This window comes from Bufo gargarizans, chromosome 9 (assembly GCF_014858855.1).
Source record: "Bufo gargarizans isolate SCDJY-AF-19 chromosome 9, ASM1485885v1, whole genome shotgun sequence".
NCBI lineage: Eukaryota > Metazoa > Chordata > Amphibia > Anura > Bufonidae > Bufo > Bufo gargarizans.
The window spans coordinates 171060911-171077009 of record NC_058088.1 but is presented as its reverse complement, the minus strand read 5'-3'; the positions used below and the strand labels follow the sequence as shown (position 1 = coordinate 171077009).

General features: G+C 43.8%; 1 protein-coding gene across 3 annotated transcripts in view; it reads right to left on the bottom strand.

Annotated features, from left to right (window-relative positions):
- PDZD4 (PDZ domain containing 4) overlaps positions 1–5206 on the bottom strand; it is a 131902-nt gene extending 126696 nt beyond the window's left edge. For all 3 annotated transcript variants that reach the window (XM_044268558.1, XM_044268559.1, XM_044268560.1), the window contains exon 1: positions 5147–5206. In XM_044268558.1, coding sequence (XP_044124493.1) covers positions 5147–5206 — 60 coding nt within the window. The remainder of the gene's footprint in view (positions 1–5146) is intronic.
- Positions 5207–16099: the final 10893 nt, after the last annotated feature.

Below are 16099 nucleotides of genomic sequence, written 5' to 3'. Positions count from 1 at the left end.
AATTTTTTTATTTAAAAAATCTCTTCTCAATTGATTCTCAGGTCCAATGAAAGAGGTTGGCCCATCTCAGACATTCATGGCATATATCACTAGGATATGCCATCAATGTCCAATAGGTTTGTGTCCCACCTCTGGGACCTGTTCCTACCTCCAGAATAGGGACTTCAACGTAAAGGAGAGCGAATGCATGAAATCCTAGAAGTAAGCCATCGATGCCCAGTAAATTTCTGTTCCATCACTTGGACCTGCTCCTATCTCCAGAACGGGGCCCTCAAAGTATAGGAGAGCAAATGCATGAAATCCTAGAAATATGCCATCAATGTCTGAGATGGGCTGAACCCGTTTAACTGCAATACTTAAAACAGCCCTCCTTTCTGCTCCACACACATGCATGCTCAGCTTGACCGAATGTTGAATTGAAATTGAAGCTCAACTGCTGGGACTGCCCCCCCCCCCACACACACACACACATTATATGGTTGGCCACTATATAATTTTTTATTGAAATGCTGAGAATGGCCAGAAAATAAGGAAAAAGAGGGCACTCATAGGGTAAGTATGTACCACCTAGAAAGACATAAAAGAGATGGTGGTGCTCACCTTTTTGTGTTGTGCTTCATTAGGTACAACACTAATGAAGAGCCTATTTAAATGTATTGGTCAGTGCTGCCGTTAGTTTACAGTTCTCACTGCGTGGGGTGCCAACCCTCAGGAGGACAGACATCAAGAATACGTTGGTGGGCTAAGGGACTTCAAGACCACCTGTAGAGTAGCATGACTTGAAGGAAAAAACATGACCCAATATAGTGTAGTAGAACCGTGCCAAGTGATGTCACTCTACAGTTGGTCTTGAAGTCCCTTCATCCACCGACTCATTCTTGATGTCTCCCTCAAAGAAGTTGTCATGAAAAGAAAACACTGGTCCCTCTGTTCTGTTAGGGTATATTGATGGCATTCAAGGGGTCTCCTGCTCAGTGCCAAAGCATAGAGCTGCTAAGTACAAGGGCCTCCAACTTTGGCAGACCCAGCTTGTTTATTTGAACGGCTAACAATTCCCCAGTATGGCCAAACAAAACTTTCCCTCATAGTAGCAGCTGATCTCCAAGGATTCCAGGAGATAGTGAGGCTTGTCACTTTGGAGACAACCTTTTGAAAGCATCATATTCATAGTTATGGCATGTTATGTCCATTGCACACCGGTAATAACAGCAGCCCATAATCATAACTTGCTTGTGTGGCATGGTCTTGGCATATCTTCTGCAAATGTTGAGAACTCTATCTTCTGAGTTTCATGTCTACAGTTGACATCATAAGTCATCATTGCTCATCAACCCCATTGACTCCTGCTCTACAACTCACATACAGAAGTAGCAGATTAGTTAAGTATCTTGTTGAGATTCCTCTTAATCCTCCTAGGTTTTGGGTCCTGCTGGATGTTTTCTTCTTTGGTATGATCCACAGCAACTAAGATCAATACCAAAAGAAGGTCCAAAATACTCCTTTATTTGTATAGACAGTTTACAGACAACACGTTTCAATCCCATGCTGGGAGCTTCATCAGGCCAACAAGGCCAGGTTAGTCCATTGTGATCTGTGCTGTCTCGCAGGATATTCCATAAACGTATCATAGATACCATGCATTTTGAGGTTAATACCCCTTCAAGACACAGCATGAAGACCTTGGTTGGATATTGCTATGATAACATTATCGGCTATCCCCTCACCAATGGTAATACAAGCGCGCGGCATGATACGGTAGAATTACTGTTGTCATAGCAGCAACATGTCACACTAGAAATGACAGCCATGGGTTTGTACTTTCAGGCCTAGGTTGTATCTAACATATAGATAGCATGAAGCTTGCTGTAATAAAAATGGAAGTAACCACATAGCTAGAATGTGGAATTAATACAGAATATTATACAAAAGGTCATAAAACATGAGCGTTATTGTCAGTCCAGAGGTGTAACAGTACTCGTCTTACTCCACCATCCTCTCCAGGTTCCCTCACATCTTCCTCACAAGTTGCCTTGATCTAGCTTTGCTATTCCAGTCACACAGTGCTCCGGGACCGGAATCACAAGATTCATTATTATGGGCTGTTGCCAGCGAAATCTCAGAGAAGATTTAAGGTGGCTTTAACTGGATAATAAAACCCTCGTCTCACTGCCAGTAAAAACCTCACAAGCAGCTCAGACAGGGGACGGGAAGAAGAGGAGCAAACACAAAGGACATGCAGAAAGTGGGAGCAGAAGAAACACCAAGTACAAAGAGTGGAAAGGTGGTACCAGATGAAAGAGTGATAGAGAGATGGATAGATAAATAGATTAGATATGCGATATAGATCAGGGATCAGCAACCTTCGGCACTCCAGCGGTGGTGAAACTACGACTCCCAGCATGCACACATCCTTGGCTGTTCTCAGTACCCTCAAAGGGGTGAATGGAGCATGCTGGGAGTCGTAGTTTCACAAAAGCTGGAGCGTCGGAGGTTGCTGATTCTTGAGATGGATAGATAGATGGATAGATAGATAGATAGATGGATAGATACAGAAAATGGGAGCACAAGAAACACCAACAAGTACAAAGAGTGGAAAGGTGGAACCAGATGAAAGCGTGATAAAGAGATGGATGAATAGATGGATGGATAGATAGACAGATAGATAGATAAATAGATTAGATATGCGATAGATCAGGGATCAGCAACCTCCGACACTCCAGCTGTGGTGAAACTACAACTCCCAGCATGCATGCATCCTTGACTGTTCTCAGTACTCCCAAAGGGGTGAATGGAGCATGCTGGGAGTCGTAGTTTCACAAAAGCTGGAGCGTCGGAGGTTGCTGATTCTTGAGATGGATACATAGATAGATAGATAGATAGAGATAGATTAGATATGTGATAGATAGATAGATAGATAGATAGATAGATAGATAGATAGATACAGAAAATGGTAGCACAAGAAACACCAACAAGTACAAAGAGTGGAAAGGTGGAACCAGATGAAAGAGTGATAAAGAGATGGATGAATAGATGGATGGATAGATAGATAGATAGATAGATTAGATATGCGATAGATCAGGGATCAGCAACCTACAACACTCCAGCTGTGGTGAAACTACAACTCCCAGCATGCATGCATCCTTGGCTGCTCTCAGAACTCCCAAAGGAGTGAATGGAAGATGCTGGGAGTCGTAGTTTCACAAAAGCTGGAGTGTCGGAGGTTGCTGATCCCTGCAAAAGATAAATAGGTAGATAGATTAGATATGAGATAGATAGATAGATAGATACAGAAAATGGGAGCACAAGAAACACCACTAAGTACAAAGAGTGGAAAGGTGGAACCAGATGAAAGCGTGATAAAGAGATGGATGAATAGATAGATAGATAGATAGATAGATAGATGTTAGTGGATAGGGATAGACTAAATAGACAGATAGATATTTTATAAATAGATAGATATGAGATAGATAGATAGATAGATAGATAGATAGATAGATAGATAGATAAAGTGGGAGCACCAACATGTACAAACACTGGATTAGTGGTAAGAGATGAAATTGGAGGAGATGATCTAGAGCTCGTAGAACAATGACTATAAAAACGTGCCGACCCAATGGACAGAAAGAGGATAAAAGGTGAATATATGGAAAATTGATATATTGCAAAAAATGGCAGCTGGGTGTAGGAAGAGGTTTAAAATAATACTTGAAACACAGAAGCAAGGAGGAATATGTGATAAAGAAGCACAAAGGGGTTGTCGAGGAGAAAGGTCAGATAAAGAGAGCAGAAAGCGAGGCACAATAGATAATAAAGGCATTCACATGGCATGCAGAGAGTGGCAGCCGACTGATCTGCTGCTGCGCCAAGGAAATATCTACATACAGCAGAAGATATTCTGATATAAAGTTTGTGATGCATCCATATAGAAAGGAACCTATAGCTGGGACTGGAGGCCTTTGTAGGGCATTGTACGTCGTCCAGATGTGAGGCACCGACACTCGTTAATAGATGGACAGTGAATAGATATGGTACGTGGATAGATAGATAGTAGCTAGATAATAGATAGATAATAGATAGATAGATAGATAGATAGATAGTAGCTAGGTAATAGATAGATGGATAGATAGATATAAAATTTATAAATACTGTAGATAGATAGATAATATTATTGCAAATTATTGAAAACTATCTATCCCTAAGGGCACCATATTATTGGGGTAATCTAAAATGCCCAATTAAATCACAGATACACATATGTACAGTTACATGGAAGATGTTATTACACTTTCTATTCCACCACCCAGTAAATTAATGAACTGGTGTAGTTCCCCCTCCTCCATCTTTAATATTCCCATCCCCTTCATATCACACCCTCACCCGAATTCCTAGAACCCCGCGCAGTCCCTGCACACGCTTGAGCTGACATGCCGACACTATATAGGCGTACCATGGGCTCCTATTCTGCACAGAGGATGCTGTATAGCATTCCCAGTGTTATCCATACAGCAGCTGATACAATGTATCTATAAGGTGTAATAAACCTATTCTTCTACACGGGAGCCCATCGGCTTCACAAGGTGAGTGGTTCCGCGTGACACGTGGGTGTTTTCTGTCGCACGTGTATGCATGCATGCTAGCGCGGGAATCCGTATCCGTGTGCACATGTGGACACAATGATAGAATACCCGATAGACACTGTGTATTCTGTACATTATATCTACGTGCACATAGGTTACAGCATTTTGCCATTTTATACCTTTTGGTTCTATATATGACATAGGATACCTACGCTATGTCTCCAGGATACCAACCGCTGCCTCTATTTAACTGCATCACATTAATACGGATTCATTCCCCAAATCCGCACGTTGCGCTCCTCACCACACCCCTCTTCCAGCACCTGTAAGGCGTCATTACTTTCCCGTTTTAGGTTTTTTCTATTGTCTTATTACATTATTGCCTTCAGCGTCCCTGCACCTTTCCCCGTCTCTTCTACGCACCCTTTGCTCTCCTCTTCATCCCCTTCTGCACACCCTTTGCCCTCTGCTTTATCCATACCCATCCTCATGCCCCTAACCCATCTGTTAACCCTATAATCCCCACCGCCTTTAACCGTTTAGGTGCCTACATGACTGGTATTTCTTACCTGCAGCATCACTTTGTAATGCTCCTCTGGTTTCCGAACCACACACATGTTACATCCCATGTTAGCTTGAAGAAGGTGCGGGTCTTTGATGGAAGGGGGCTGAATACCCCCCCAATCTTGTCTGATCTCCAGTCAAAGATGTCTATTCAATTCCCCCGTCTACTGGATCCAAATCTAATTGAGGGGGACCCAGATGAGAAGTATAACATCCGTTAATTATCCATCCAGAGAGGTCAGGTAATCCATGGCGGGTGAAGAGTGGTAGACATAGGGGAGGCTCGACATTGGGAGGATAAGACCAATAGCTGCCCCCCTCATCTTCCAGAAATGGGGTGCACCTTCTCCTCCCCTCCCCCCTATGAAGTAGTCTCTTCTCCAGGGCTGCCTTCCAATGCTACCCAAGAAAATGGGCTACCAGGGCATAAATACCTGTAGAAAATAAGGTTTCTTCTTCAGGGGTTGAGGAGCTGATCCTCCAGGAGGACAGCAGATCTACTAGATCTTCATGCTACCTCCAGGAACACACGTAGAAGGCACCTGTGCTCAATCAGGCTGCTGCAGAACGCATACACATGCGTCCTATCCTATGAGTATCTCCGAGCATCAGCATCGCTGGGAAGGAGGGAGGGAGAGAGAGAGAGCAGAAGAGGGAAGGGGGGAGTGAGAGGGAGGGAGAGCGGGAAAGGTAGCTAATAAATATGGATGGTCTTTGGTGTAACACTCAGAGCCAATCTGTTAGACAGGCACAAAAACTGCTGAGAGTATTTCATCAGCAGCTCGGAGCTCGGGCAATGTAAGACATGGAAGGAAGGGGGGTACAGGATGAAGGAATGTACGAAGGAGAGGTCAACAGACCATGGAGCTTAGGTGCAGCTGGAAGACAAGAGCCTCTAGTCTAGAAGCAAGGTCAAAAGCATCCTCACAAATGGACAGAGTTGTTTCCTGAACCTAGAGTGAAAGATTTGGTCCACTGCCCTATTCTTTCTTCTAAATACCCTGGCCAAGGTATCACCACTTTTTTGGTGCCCTTCTGGCATGTAGCACTAGTACTCGTGATCCCCCTCCAGCCCCCCGGACCCATTAAAGACGGTGATCCAGTGGGTTTATCAACGGAAAATACTTTTCTTTTTCGGTGAATGACTACAGAGGTGGTCCACATTCGCAGTGATGGTCTAATGGCGACCCCCTGATTTTTACCGTTTGACCGTTGTTGATTATGGCATACACTGAATTTCTCTTGGTCCGTAAAGGGGTATTCCGGTTTTATGAATCAGATGACCTATCCTGAGGATAGGTCATCGATTTCAGATTGGTGGAGGTCTAAATATCAGCACCCTCGCCGATCCGCTGTTTAAAGGAGCTGCAGCGCTAGTGCGAGAGCTGCTTTCTCTTCAGTGTTTATCTGCACGTTGTCTACAATTAGTTTTTATTAAAGGGGTTCTCTAGGACTAGAAAAAAAACATGTCTGCTTTCATCCAAAAACAGCACCACACCTGCCCTCAGGTTATACGTGGTAGTACAGCTCTGCCCCATTCACTTCAGTGGAGCTGAGCTGTAATTTCAGACACAACCCATGGACGGGTGTTGTGCTGTTTTTTGGAAGAAAGCGGCCATGTTTTTCCAGTCCTGGACAACCCCTTTAAATTTTCTTCCACTTAAAAGAAAAATATAAATTCATCAGAGAACTGGGGTGTTGCAGATTGTGTTCTGCGTTGCCTAGGAATGATTGACACACGCATATTGGGAAACTATGGGGTATTGTAAGATTTATGTATGACCCCAATCACAGATATGCCTGTGTGCAGGGTGTGGTATTTTTGAAGGGGTTACAAATAGGCATAGTCTTCAGACTGGCAGGGGACCGTCTCCTGGCTCCCATGCCAGTTTGAACGGGTTGCAGCACTCGTACAGTTTGAACGGGTTGTACAGACCCGTGGCCCAAGTTTTGTTAAACAGCGCTATCACCCACCATACTTCCCAAATCCCAACATTTGTATCACTATTGACTGGATATTATAAATTAACTATCATGGTGGGGAGTGGGGAAACTCCCCACCGTACAATGGGAAGCAGACGGGATAGCAACTAGGCCTGGAAGCTGGGATAAGGGAGCAGGTCACCTCCTAGAGCTTCCCTAATCCTCGCACTAACTCCTAACCGTATGAGCGGACCCAGATTGTAGAACGGCTCATACCCAGGAACCTCGGACCCTGAGTCACCCTGATAATCCCTGGAATAAGAGCAGGGGTGAGACGACCTGTTCTTCCAAGACACGGAATAACAGGAGTCTCAACCAGCCTAGATGCAAGGAAGGAAAAGGCAGTGAACAGCCACTGGATGGGCAGGTAAGAGTTCAGAAACACGCACTTACCTGACGCTGCAAAAAAACAATGACTGGACCCCATGCAACAGTACTGGAACCCATTCACCCAACAGGATACAGCACAAACAACCTACACAGGAATCCAGAAAACCAGTAACTGCCTGGAACCCCATGCGGACAGGATGCATGGCGGCCCCAGGCAGAGCTGCTCACTGACTTGTGGTTCCCCCTCCGGGGAACCTAGAGGCCCTCTTCTGAAGGCACAGACAGACAGGGGAATGTCTAGCAAACATTCTGGGCAACAGACACCACCAGACATGTAACAACAACTAGACATATAACACCAACCCAAACATAGACGACACCAAACATATAAACTGGGTCGGCAGAGAAGGTGACATCAAGGAGACATCGATGTCCCACTAGGTGGCCCTCAAGGACTGGGCAGATGTAACACCCAGGAAAGGAGCAAAGTTTCAGCACCAACAAAGGCTGGAGTACAACTGCCTCCTCCTGGAAGCCACAGGCTAATAAACCCCTAGTGGCCACACCCAGCCAGGTAGTTAACCCCTCACGCACCAGACATAGAATGAACAGGGAAAAAAGAAGCAGAAGAAGCACACATGTTGAACAAACAACACGTTGCCACAGGCAACAAGCATGCACAGCTATCGTGTTACGGTAAACAACACAGAGACCGTGACACTGCCGTGACATGAACGCCCACAAACCGTCAACAAATGCTCAATTTGGGGCCCATTTACTTACATACTGCCACTTGAAGACCCATTTACCAGGGTAATCCCACATCAAACAGGGCATTTCAGAGGCATACTGTCCACTAGGCCACCATGCTGTCCATATTATTGCAGCCCAAGCAGGTGGATCAACCATATAATGGAATTTTCCTTTAGATTGTCCCACAAAAATATTCTACAGTTTTCAAACCAGCACCTGGATCTGAATACTTTTGTAATTACATGTAATTACAAATGCAATATAGCCAGTGAGATAGTCAATAAAATCTGTATAGTGCCACCTGCTGTTTGCTCTTTATCTCTGTCCACCTCACCAAGGTAGACAGACATGCATGCTCAGTTCTATCCTTCAACTGCCACCAGCTGCAGTAGAAAGGATACGCCCTCTAAGCTGTGATAGATAGAGAACTGCAGCAGAAAGGACACACCCTCTGAGCTGCCAGCTTGATACAAATCTAGCAGAACAATTGGAGCAATGAATGGAGAGATCTCTGGATCCATGTGAGGTACAGAGTTGGTTCTAGCTTTGTTAGAAAAAGATGGTCCTGTACTATATGATGTCTGGTTTTAATTTTTTTAAATTTTTATATTATTCATGGGATAGCCCCTTTAATATTTTTATAGTCCATTGTTCTGCTTTATATTGGATGTGCACCATGTTAGTCTATGAACCTAGAAGTGATAGGGCGTGTTGGTTGCCCTCCACACGTATTACTACTGTCCACCTATTTTCTGTTGGTTCATGATGTTCCCATACAAAAGTCCTGCATGAACATCAATTAAACTCTGTAATAGGCTAATATTATGCGTATTGGTCGTCAGCGAGGTCGTCCACCACAGTTAGCCCTTTCCTCCAGATTCCTTTGCATTATTTAGTAACCCTCCGCAGGATGCTTCAAGTTAAGTGATGTCCTGCGGGTCCCCTCTCTGGTTGGATGGAGATGTCTGTTTGTCAGTCTGGAGTATGGGGGCTGTGCTGTGATGGGTATTTAATGTACCGTGCAGACATCTTCATTCTGTTAGACCAATGAGCAGGGGACGAGGACACTAGTCTTATGTTCTTTATACTCCGCTATTGTCTTCTCTTTTATTGCTTCCTCTTGTATCCACCATGTATTGCTTGCAGGTCTTTTGATTTGACTGACGCTTGTGCCCTATGCTAGGAGGTGTAGGCTCAACTCAATTGCTTGAGTAACAATTCCATAATATAATAGTGTTATCGGTATAGTCCCTTCAGGAACTGCAGTGAATTACATAGTTCTCATCATTGTCCTCTGAATCTGCAGCAGAATACAGGCCACTGTGTATGTCAGCCTGTATTCTGTATGCAAATACTGCACATGGACTACGGAAAATGATAGAATGAACATCTTGTACATTACAAACTACAGCAAAATATTCACTCAAGTTGCACTGGGCAATAACATTCCACAAAGGTCTAATTATTGTTCATAGATAGATAGATAGATAGATAGATAGAAGATAGATAGATAGATAGATATGAGATAGATAGATAGATAGATAGATAGATAGATAGATATGAGATAGATAGATAGATATGAGATAGATAGATAGATAGATAGATAGATAGATAGATAGATAGATAGGAGATAGATAGATAGATAGATAGGAGATAGATAGATAGATAGATAGATATTAGATAGATAGATAGATAGATAGATAGATAGATATTAGATAGATAGATATGAGATAGATAGATAGATAGATAGATAGATAGATATGATAGAAAGATAGATATGTGATAGTAAGATGGATACAGTGCCTTGCAAAAGTATTGACCCCCCTTGACTTTTTTCGTATTTTGGTGCCTCACAACCTGGAATGAACATGGATTGTTTCAGGATTTGCATCATTTAATTCACAGAACATGCCCACAACTTTGAAGATGTTTTTTTTTTTTTTGATTGTGAAGCCAACAACAAATAGGACAAAATAACAGGAAATGTCAATGTGCGTAACTATTCACCCCTAAAGTCAATACTTTGTAGAGCCACCTTTTGCGGCAATCACAGCTCCAAGTCGCTTTGGATAAGTCTCTATGAGCAGTCGCCACATCTTACCACTGGGATTTTTGCCCATTCCTCGTTGCAAAACTGCTCCAGCTCCTTCAAGTTGGATGGTTTGTGCTTGTGAACAGCAATCTTTAAGTCTGACCACAGATTTTCTATTGGATTGAGATCTGGGCTGTGACTCGGCCATTCCAATACATTTCCATGTTTCCCCTTAAACCAGTCAAGTCTTGCTTTAGCAGTGTGTTTGGGGTCATTGTCCTGCTGGAAGGTGGACCTCCGTCCTAGCCTCAAATCACGCACAGAGTGGGACAGGTTTTGCTCCAGAATATCCCTGTATTTAGCACCATCCATCTTTCCCTCAACTCTGACCAGTTTCCCAGTTCCGGCTGCTAAATAACATCCCCCCAGCATGATGCTGCCACCACCATGTCTCATTGTGGGATGGTGTTTTTTGGGTGATGTGATTAGTTGGGTTTGTGCCAGACATAGCATTTTCTTTGATGGCCAAAAAGTTCAATTTTAGTCTCACCAGACCAGAGCACCTTCCTCCATACATTTTGGGAGTCTCCCACATGCCTTTTTGCAAACTTACAACAAACCTTTTTGTTTTTAGCTGAAAGTAATGACTTTCTTCTGGCCACTCTGCCATAAAGCCCAACTCTATGGAGCGTACGGCTTATTGTCGTCCTATGTACAGATACTCCAGTCTCTGCTGTGGAACTCTGCAGCTCCTCCAGGGTTACCTTAGGTCTCTGTGCTGCCTCTCTGATTAATGCCCTCCTTGCCCGATCCGTGAATTTTGGTGGGCGGCCATCTCTTGGCAGGTTTGCTGTTGTGCCATGTTCTTTCCATTTGGTTATGATAGATTTGATTGTGCTCCTGGGGATCATCAAAGATTTGGATATTTTTTTTTATACCCTAACCCTGACTTCTCAACAACATTGTCCCTTACTTGTTTGGAGAGTTCCTTGGTCTTCATGGCAGTGTTTGGTTAGTGATGCCTCTTTCTTAGGTGTTGCAGCCTCTGGGGCCTTTCAAAAAAGGTGTGTATATGTAATGACAGATCATGTGACACTTAGATTGCACACAGGTGGACATCATTTCACTAATTATGTGACTTCTGAAGGCAATTGGCTGCACCAGAGCTTTTTATGGGCTTCCTAACAAAGGGGGTGAATACATACGCACATGACAATTTTCTGTTTTCTATTTCTAAACAATAATTTTATCTATATATTTTTTCTCATTTCACTTCACCAACTTAGACTATTGTGTTCTGATCCATCACATAAAATTCAGATTAGCAAAACATTGAACTTAAGTCTGTAATGTAACAAAATACGAAAAAAAGTCAAGGGGGTAAATACTTTTGCAAAGCACCGTAGATAGATATGAGATAGATATGATATAGATAGATATGTCCTTGTAGTAATAGTAGCAACACTTTAGGCCTGGCACAAAGCAGAGACCCTAACTAGCTAACTACAGGCCTGGTCTCAGTCTCTAGGCGCCAACTCTGCAATGAGGTGCGTGCAGGATCTTACCGACTCGGGTCTGGTCTTCATCCGCTGAACTGAACAACCAGTGCCTCCAGCAAACATGAGGTCCCGCAGGGTATGCAGCTTTGTTCCTCAGCTCTTATCAGCCTTCCTGGAAACAGTCCTTCTTTCCCTGGACAGGATCTGGGTCTTAAACAACGATCAGCTTCACTCAGCTGCAGCTGTGGTCACTGGAAGTCCTCTCACTCCTGGATCCAACAGATTCTCTGCTCCCACACAGCTCCTCAGACTCAGCTCAGCTTCTAAGATGGCTGCTGTCTCCTTTCTAGCAGATTCTCAAACCACACCTTCTTTAGAATATTCAAATATCTGCAGTCTGTTAGCTGTGTTTAAGAAACAGCGGCATCTTGTGGCCAAACAGCAGAATGTCAGTCAAAACATTTAATTTAATCCACACGAACAGTGTTCAAACAATGAGAGCTGTTTTCCATCTCATAGACAGATAGATAGATAAACGATAGATAGATAGATAGATAGATAGAAATGAGATATGCACACACTCATTGCTGAAGTATCTTACTCTAGTTCTGTAGTAACATGTAAAAAGCCAGACCTTCTCCAGCAGATAACACAGGATTTTCTGAGCGCCTGGCTCCATGTTGAGGACACGCCATCTCACTTGCTCTGGTCGGGATCCCTTGTGGCCTCTCACTCAGTGCCAGTCTGTAACATGGTATGTCTGGCACGGTAAGCTCTGTGATTACATAGGGGGTAGAGCAGCTGGTACAGAGACCCGTTAATGTGGAAATCACACAGAACATTACTCTAAAATGTTTAAAGGGAAACTGACCCTATTTTTCCCAAAATATTTTAGCACAACGAGGTCAGTTGTACTTTCTGTAGCCATTTTCTCGTATTATCGTGCCAGTATGTTATGCTTGTGCTATGTTTTTATTACTTGCACATATTCTAAATTATTTTTTATGTTTTTTTATGCTTTACTCAGTGTAGTTTTGCAATGTTTACCAGGGATGATGAGGCTCGAACAAAGATAAGATGTAAAAATACCTAAGATTTATGTCTCTCGTGGTCCTTGACATATCACTTCTAACTGCGGTGTCACATTTTCCTCTCTGTGTATGGGGCTTAGCTTTGTACTATGCCCACTAACGTGTGTTCCGACGGGTAATTGTTATACAGCGGACTAACTTACTGGCCGTGGAGTCATGGAGATAGCAAAGTTACCAACCATTTAGCTGGTAAATTTGGGGCATCTAAGCCCCGCCCCACCCAAAAACCTATTGGGGGCACTAGAGGGGGCTTTATAAGTACTGGGGCACTAAAGGGGACATTATAGCTAGGGGGCACTTAGCAGTTATTATAACTACTAGGTGCACTACATGGGGCGATATAACTATGGGTGCAGTACGGGTGGCATTATAACTAATGTGGGCACCATAGGGTGGCATTATTAATACCGGAGAACTAGTGGGGAGGGCATTATAACTAAGTACTGGGGGCACTATTACTAAGGAAGGCGCTCTGGGAGAGGATTAGATACACATCTCAGAAGTCCCATAGCAGTGAATGAAGAGGATACTGTGCATGTGCGGGGCCTGTGCCAGAGGTGGGACCTGTACCTCTCTGACATTTATAGGATATCTTAGCGGTATGCCATAAATGTCCCAGATGGGAATATCCCTTTGGTAAATTTTCCCTTTGGATTTCATTGATCACCCATACTTCAAGGGTTCAGCCCTGTACCCGTTCAATACACCCCTAGGATATCTATAGAAAATAGGGTTGCAGGACAAATGGCGTAATTTAATATTTAAAAAATAAAACATAAGTCTTTTTTTGAAAGAAACACACACAAAAACCTTTATTTATTATAAAATAGTCTTGGATTTCTGTGGCTCTGGCCCCTTAAGAGAGGTGTAGGTTTCCTTCTTCACTTTCTCCTGGGATTCTTCCAATGGAGGAGGTTCTCGGGGCACAGATAGGGTCACACACAGCTCTCACATTGTATGGAAGAGAAAGAAAATAAAGATCAGCAAAACAATTCCCAAACACAGGACAAACGCAGCCAAACTTACCCGATCTGGTCCTGTGCTGCTCGTCAGAGGCCCCGTAATGGTGACAGCCAGCCCTGGAGACTGAGGCTGAGGTCAGTGCGTCACCTCCATTTATACCCACCCCCAAATGTCATTATGGCATCATTAGTAAGTCTCCCAGGATTCCAATAATGACATCCCAAGTAGGGTCTCACCATGAGAGCGGACATATTGAATGTAGTAAGGTCCAGGCTACAGATAATGGGTTAGCACTTCATCATTTGGGCCGATTACTTTATAAAATCCCTACTTAGAATTCCCAAATGCGCTGATTTCCAGAAACTTTGCAAATTTTGGGAAGCGCCAATAAAACTTACATTAACCTGGCTTCAACATTCTGACACTGCTTCCCCTGCTGCCTTATCCTATGGTGGACTGTATTTCTCCAATACACCTAGACCTGATGACAGGCATGGTGAAGGAGTAGGCATACTACTTTCTCCACAGTGCATGTTTCAGGTCATTTCCTCTGTACCCTCTCTCACATTCCCCTCTTTTGAGATCCATACCATCAGACTTTTTTGCTTATTCCCTCTGCAGCTGCTGCTGTCAATTGTCCCACAGGCTCCCCCCACCAATTCTTGGATCACCTTGCTGCTTGGCCACTTCACTTCCTATCTTCTGAATCACCAACTCTCATTATGGGTGATTTTAATATCCCCATTGATAATCCTACTCCCCATCAGCCTCTCACTTTCTTTCTACAACCTCTTCTCTTGGCCTCTCACCTTACTTCCTCTGCCACGCACGAACAGGGCAATACACTAGATCTGGTCTTCTTCCGTCACTGCTCAGTCTCAGACTTTTTGACCACAATCTTCTTTCCTTTAGTATAAAGACCTCTGAATCTTCTCATGACATTCCTACTTTTCACACATATAGAAACCTACATGTAGCTCTTGCCTCAATCTCTTTTCTCTCCTCTCCGGAAATGGCTGCCAATCATTGCAACCATACTCTCAAAACCACCCTGGAAGAAGCAGCTCCAATCTCAATCCGACCCTTCTGACACAGAACCAACCCTGGCACACAGCTGAAACACAATGCTCCAAAAGTGCAGAATGCTTATGGAGGAAATCATGAACATCAGCAGAGTTGTTCCATTATAAATTTTTGCTTGAAACCTACAATTAGGCCCTCAACATTGCCAAACAGAACCACTTAACATCGCTCATCTCGTCACTCTCATATAAACCAAAATGACTCTTTGACACTTTTCATTCCCTTTTAAGCCTTAAAGTTCACATGCCCTCAGTGACCTCTGCACTGATGACCTGGCCACTTTCTTCAGAGACAAGATTGGCAACATCCGGCAAGAAATATTCTCGCAGTCCCCAACCAATTTCGTTCCTCCTCCCTCCCACACTTCCGTGTGCTGCTGTTACGGCAGTCGGTAGGGAAGACACGGACAGTGAGCCATAACTGGAACCCCGTCTGCTTTCCCTGCCTACTTGCAGTGCAAGCCCTAGGTGGCATGTCCTCAACTGGTCGACGTTCCCTACCCTACTAAAGTGCAAGACTGACGAAACACAGAGACAAAACCACACAAAAGCAGAGTTGTACAGGAATGGGTCGGAACCAGGAGGACGATACAGTACAATCTTAAGAGACAATGGGTAGTCAAATAGCCAAGCCCAGATCAGACAGTGCATCTGACCGAGTGCGACCATACCGAAGCCAGAGACCGCAGTGTTGGAGTCTGTACAGGTAAGTTTGTGACATCTCTATCCTGTTTCAAACCTATAACAGATGAAGAAGTCTCCAGGCTTCTTTCTTCTTCTCAAACCACCACCTGCAGCAGTGATTCTACTCCCTCACACCTTCTCCAGTTCCTGTCCTCAGCTGTCATTACTCACCTCACTACAATATTTAAAGTCTCTCTCTCTTTTGGTATATTTCGGTCCTCTTTCAAACAATCTGTTAGAACCCCACTACTAAAAAAAAATCTCGTGACCAGACCTGTGCTGCTAACTACTAACTTGTTTCTAACCTTTCCTTCATCTCTGGAACGTTTAGTCTACTCTCCCTTAATAACCTCTCTCTCTGCAAACTCTCTTCTTGACCCCTTACAATCTGGCTTTCACCCTCTTCACTCTACAGAAACTACCCTTAATAAAGTGTCTAACAATCTCCTGCCAGCAAAAAGGAACACCAACTATTCTCTACTGATTCTGCTGGTTCTCTCTGCAGCGTTTGATACGGTATACCACAAACTCCTCCTCACCA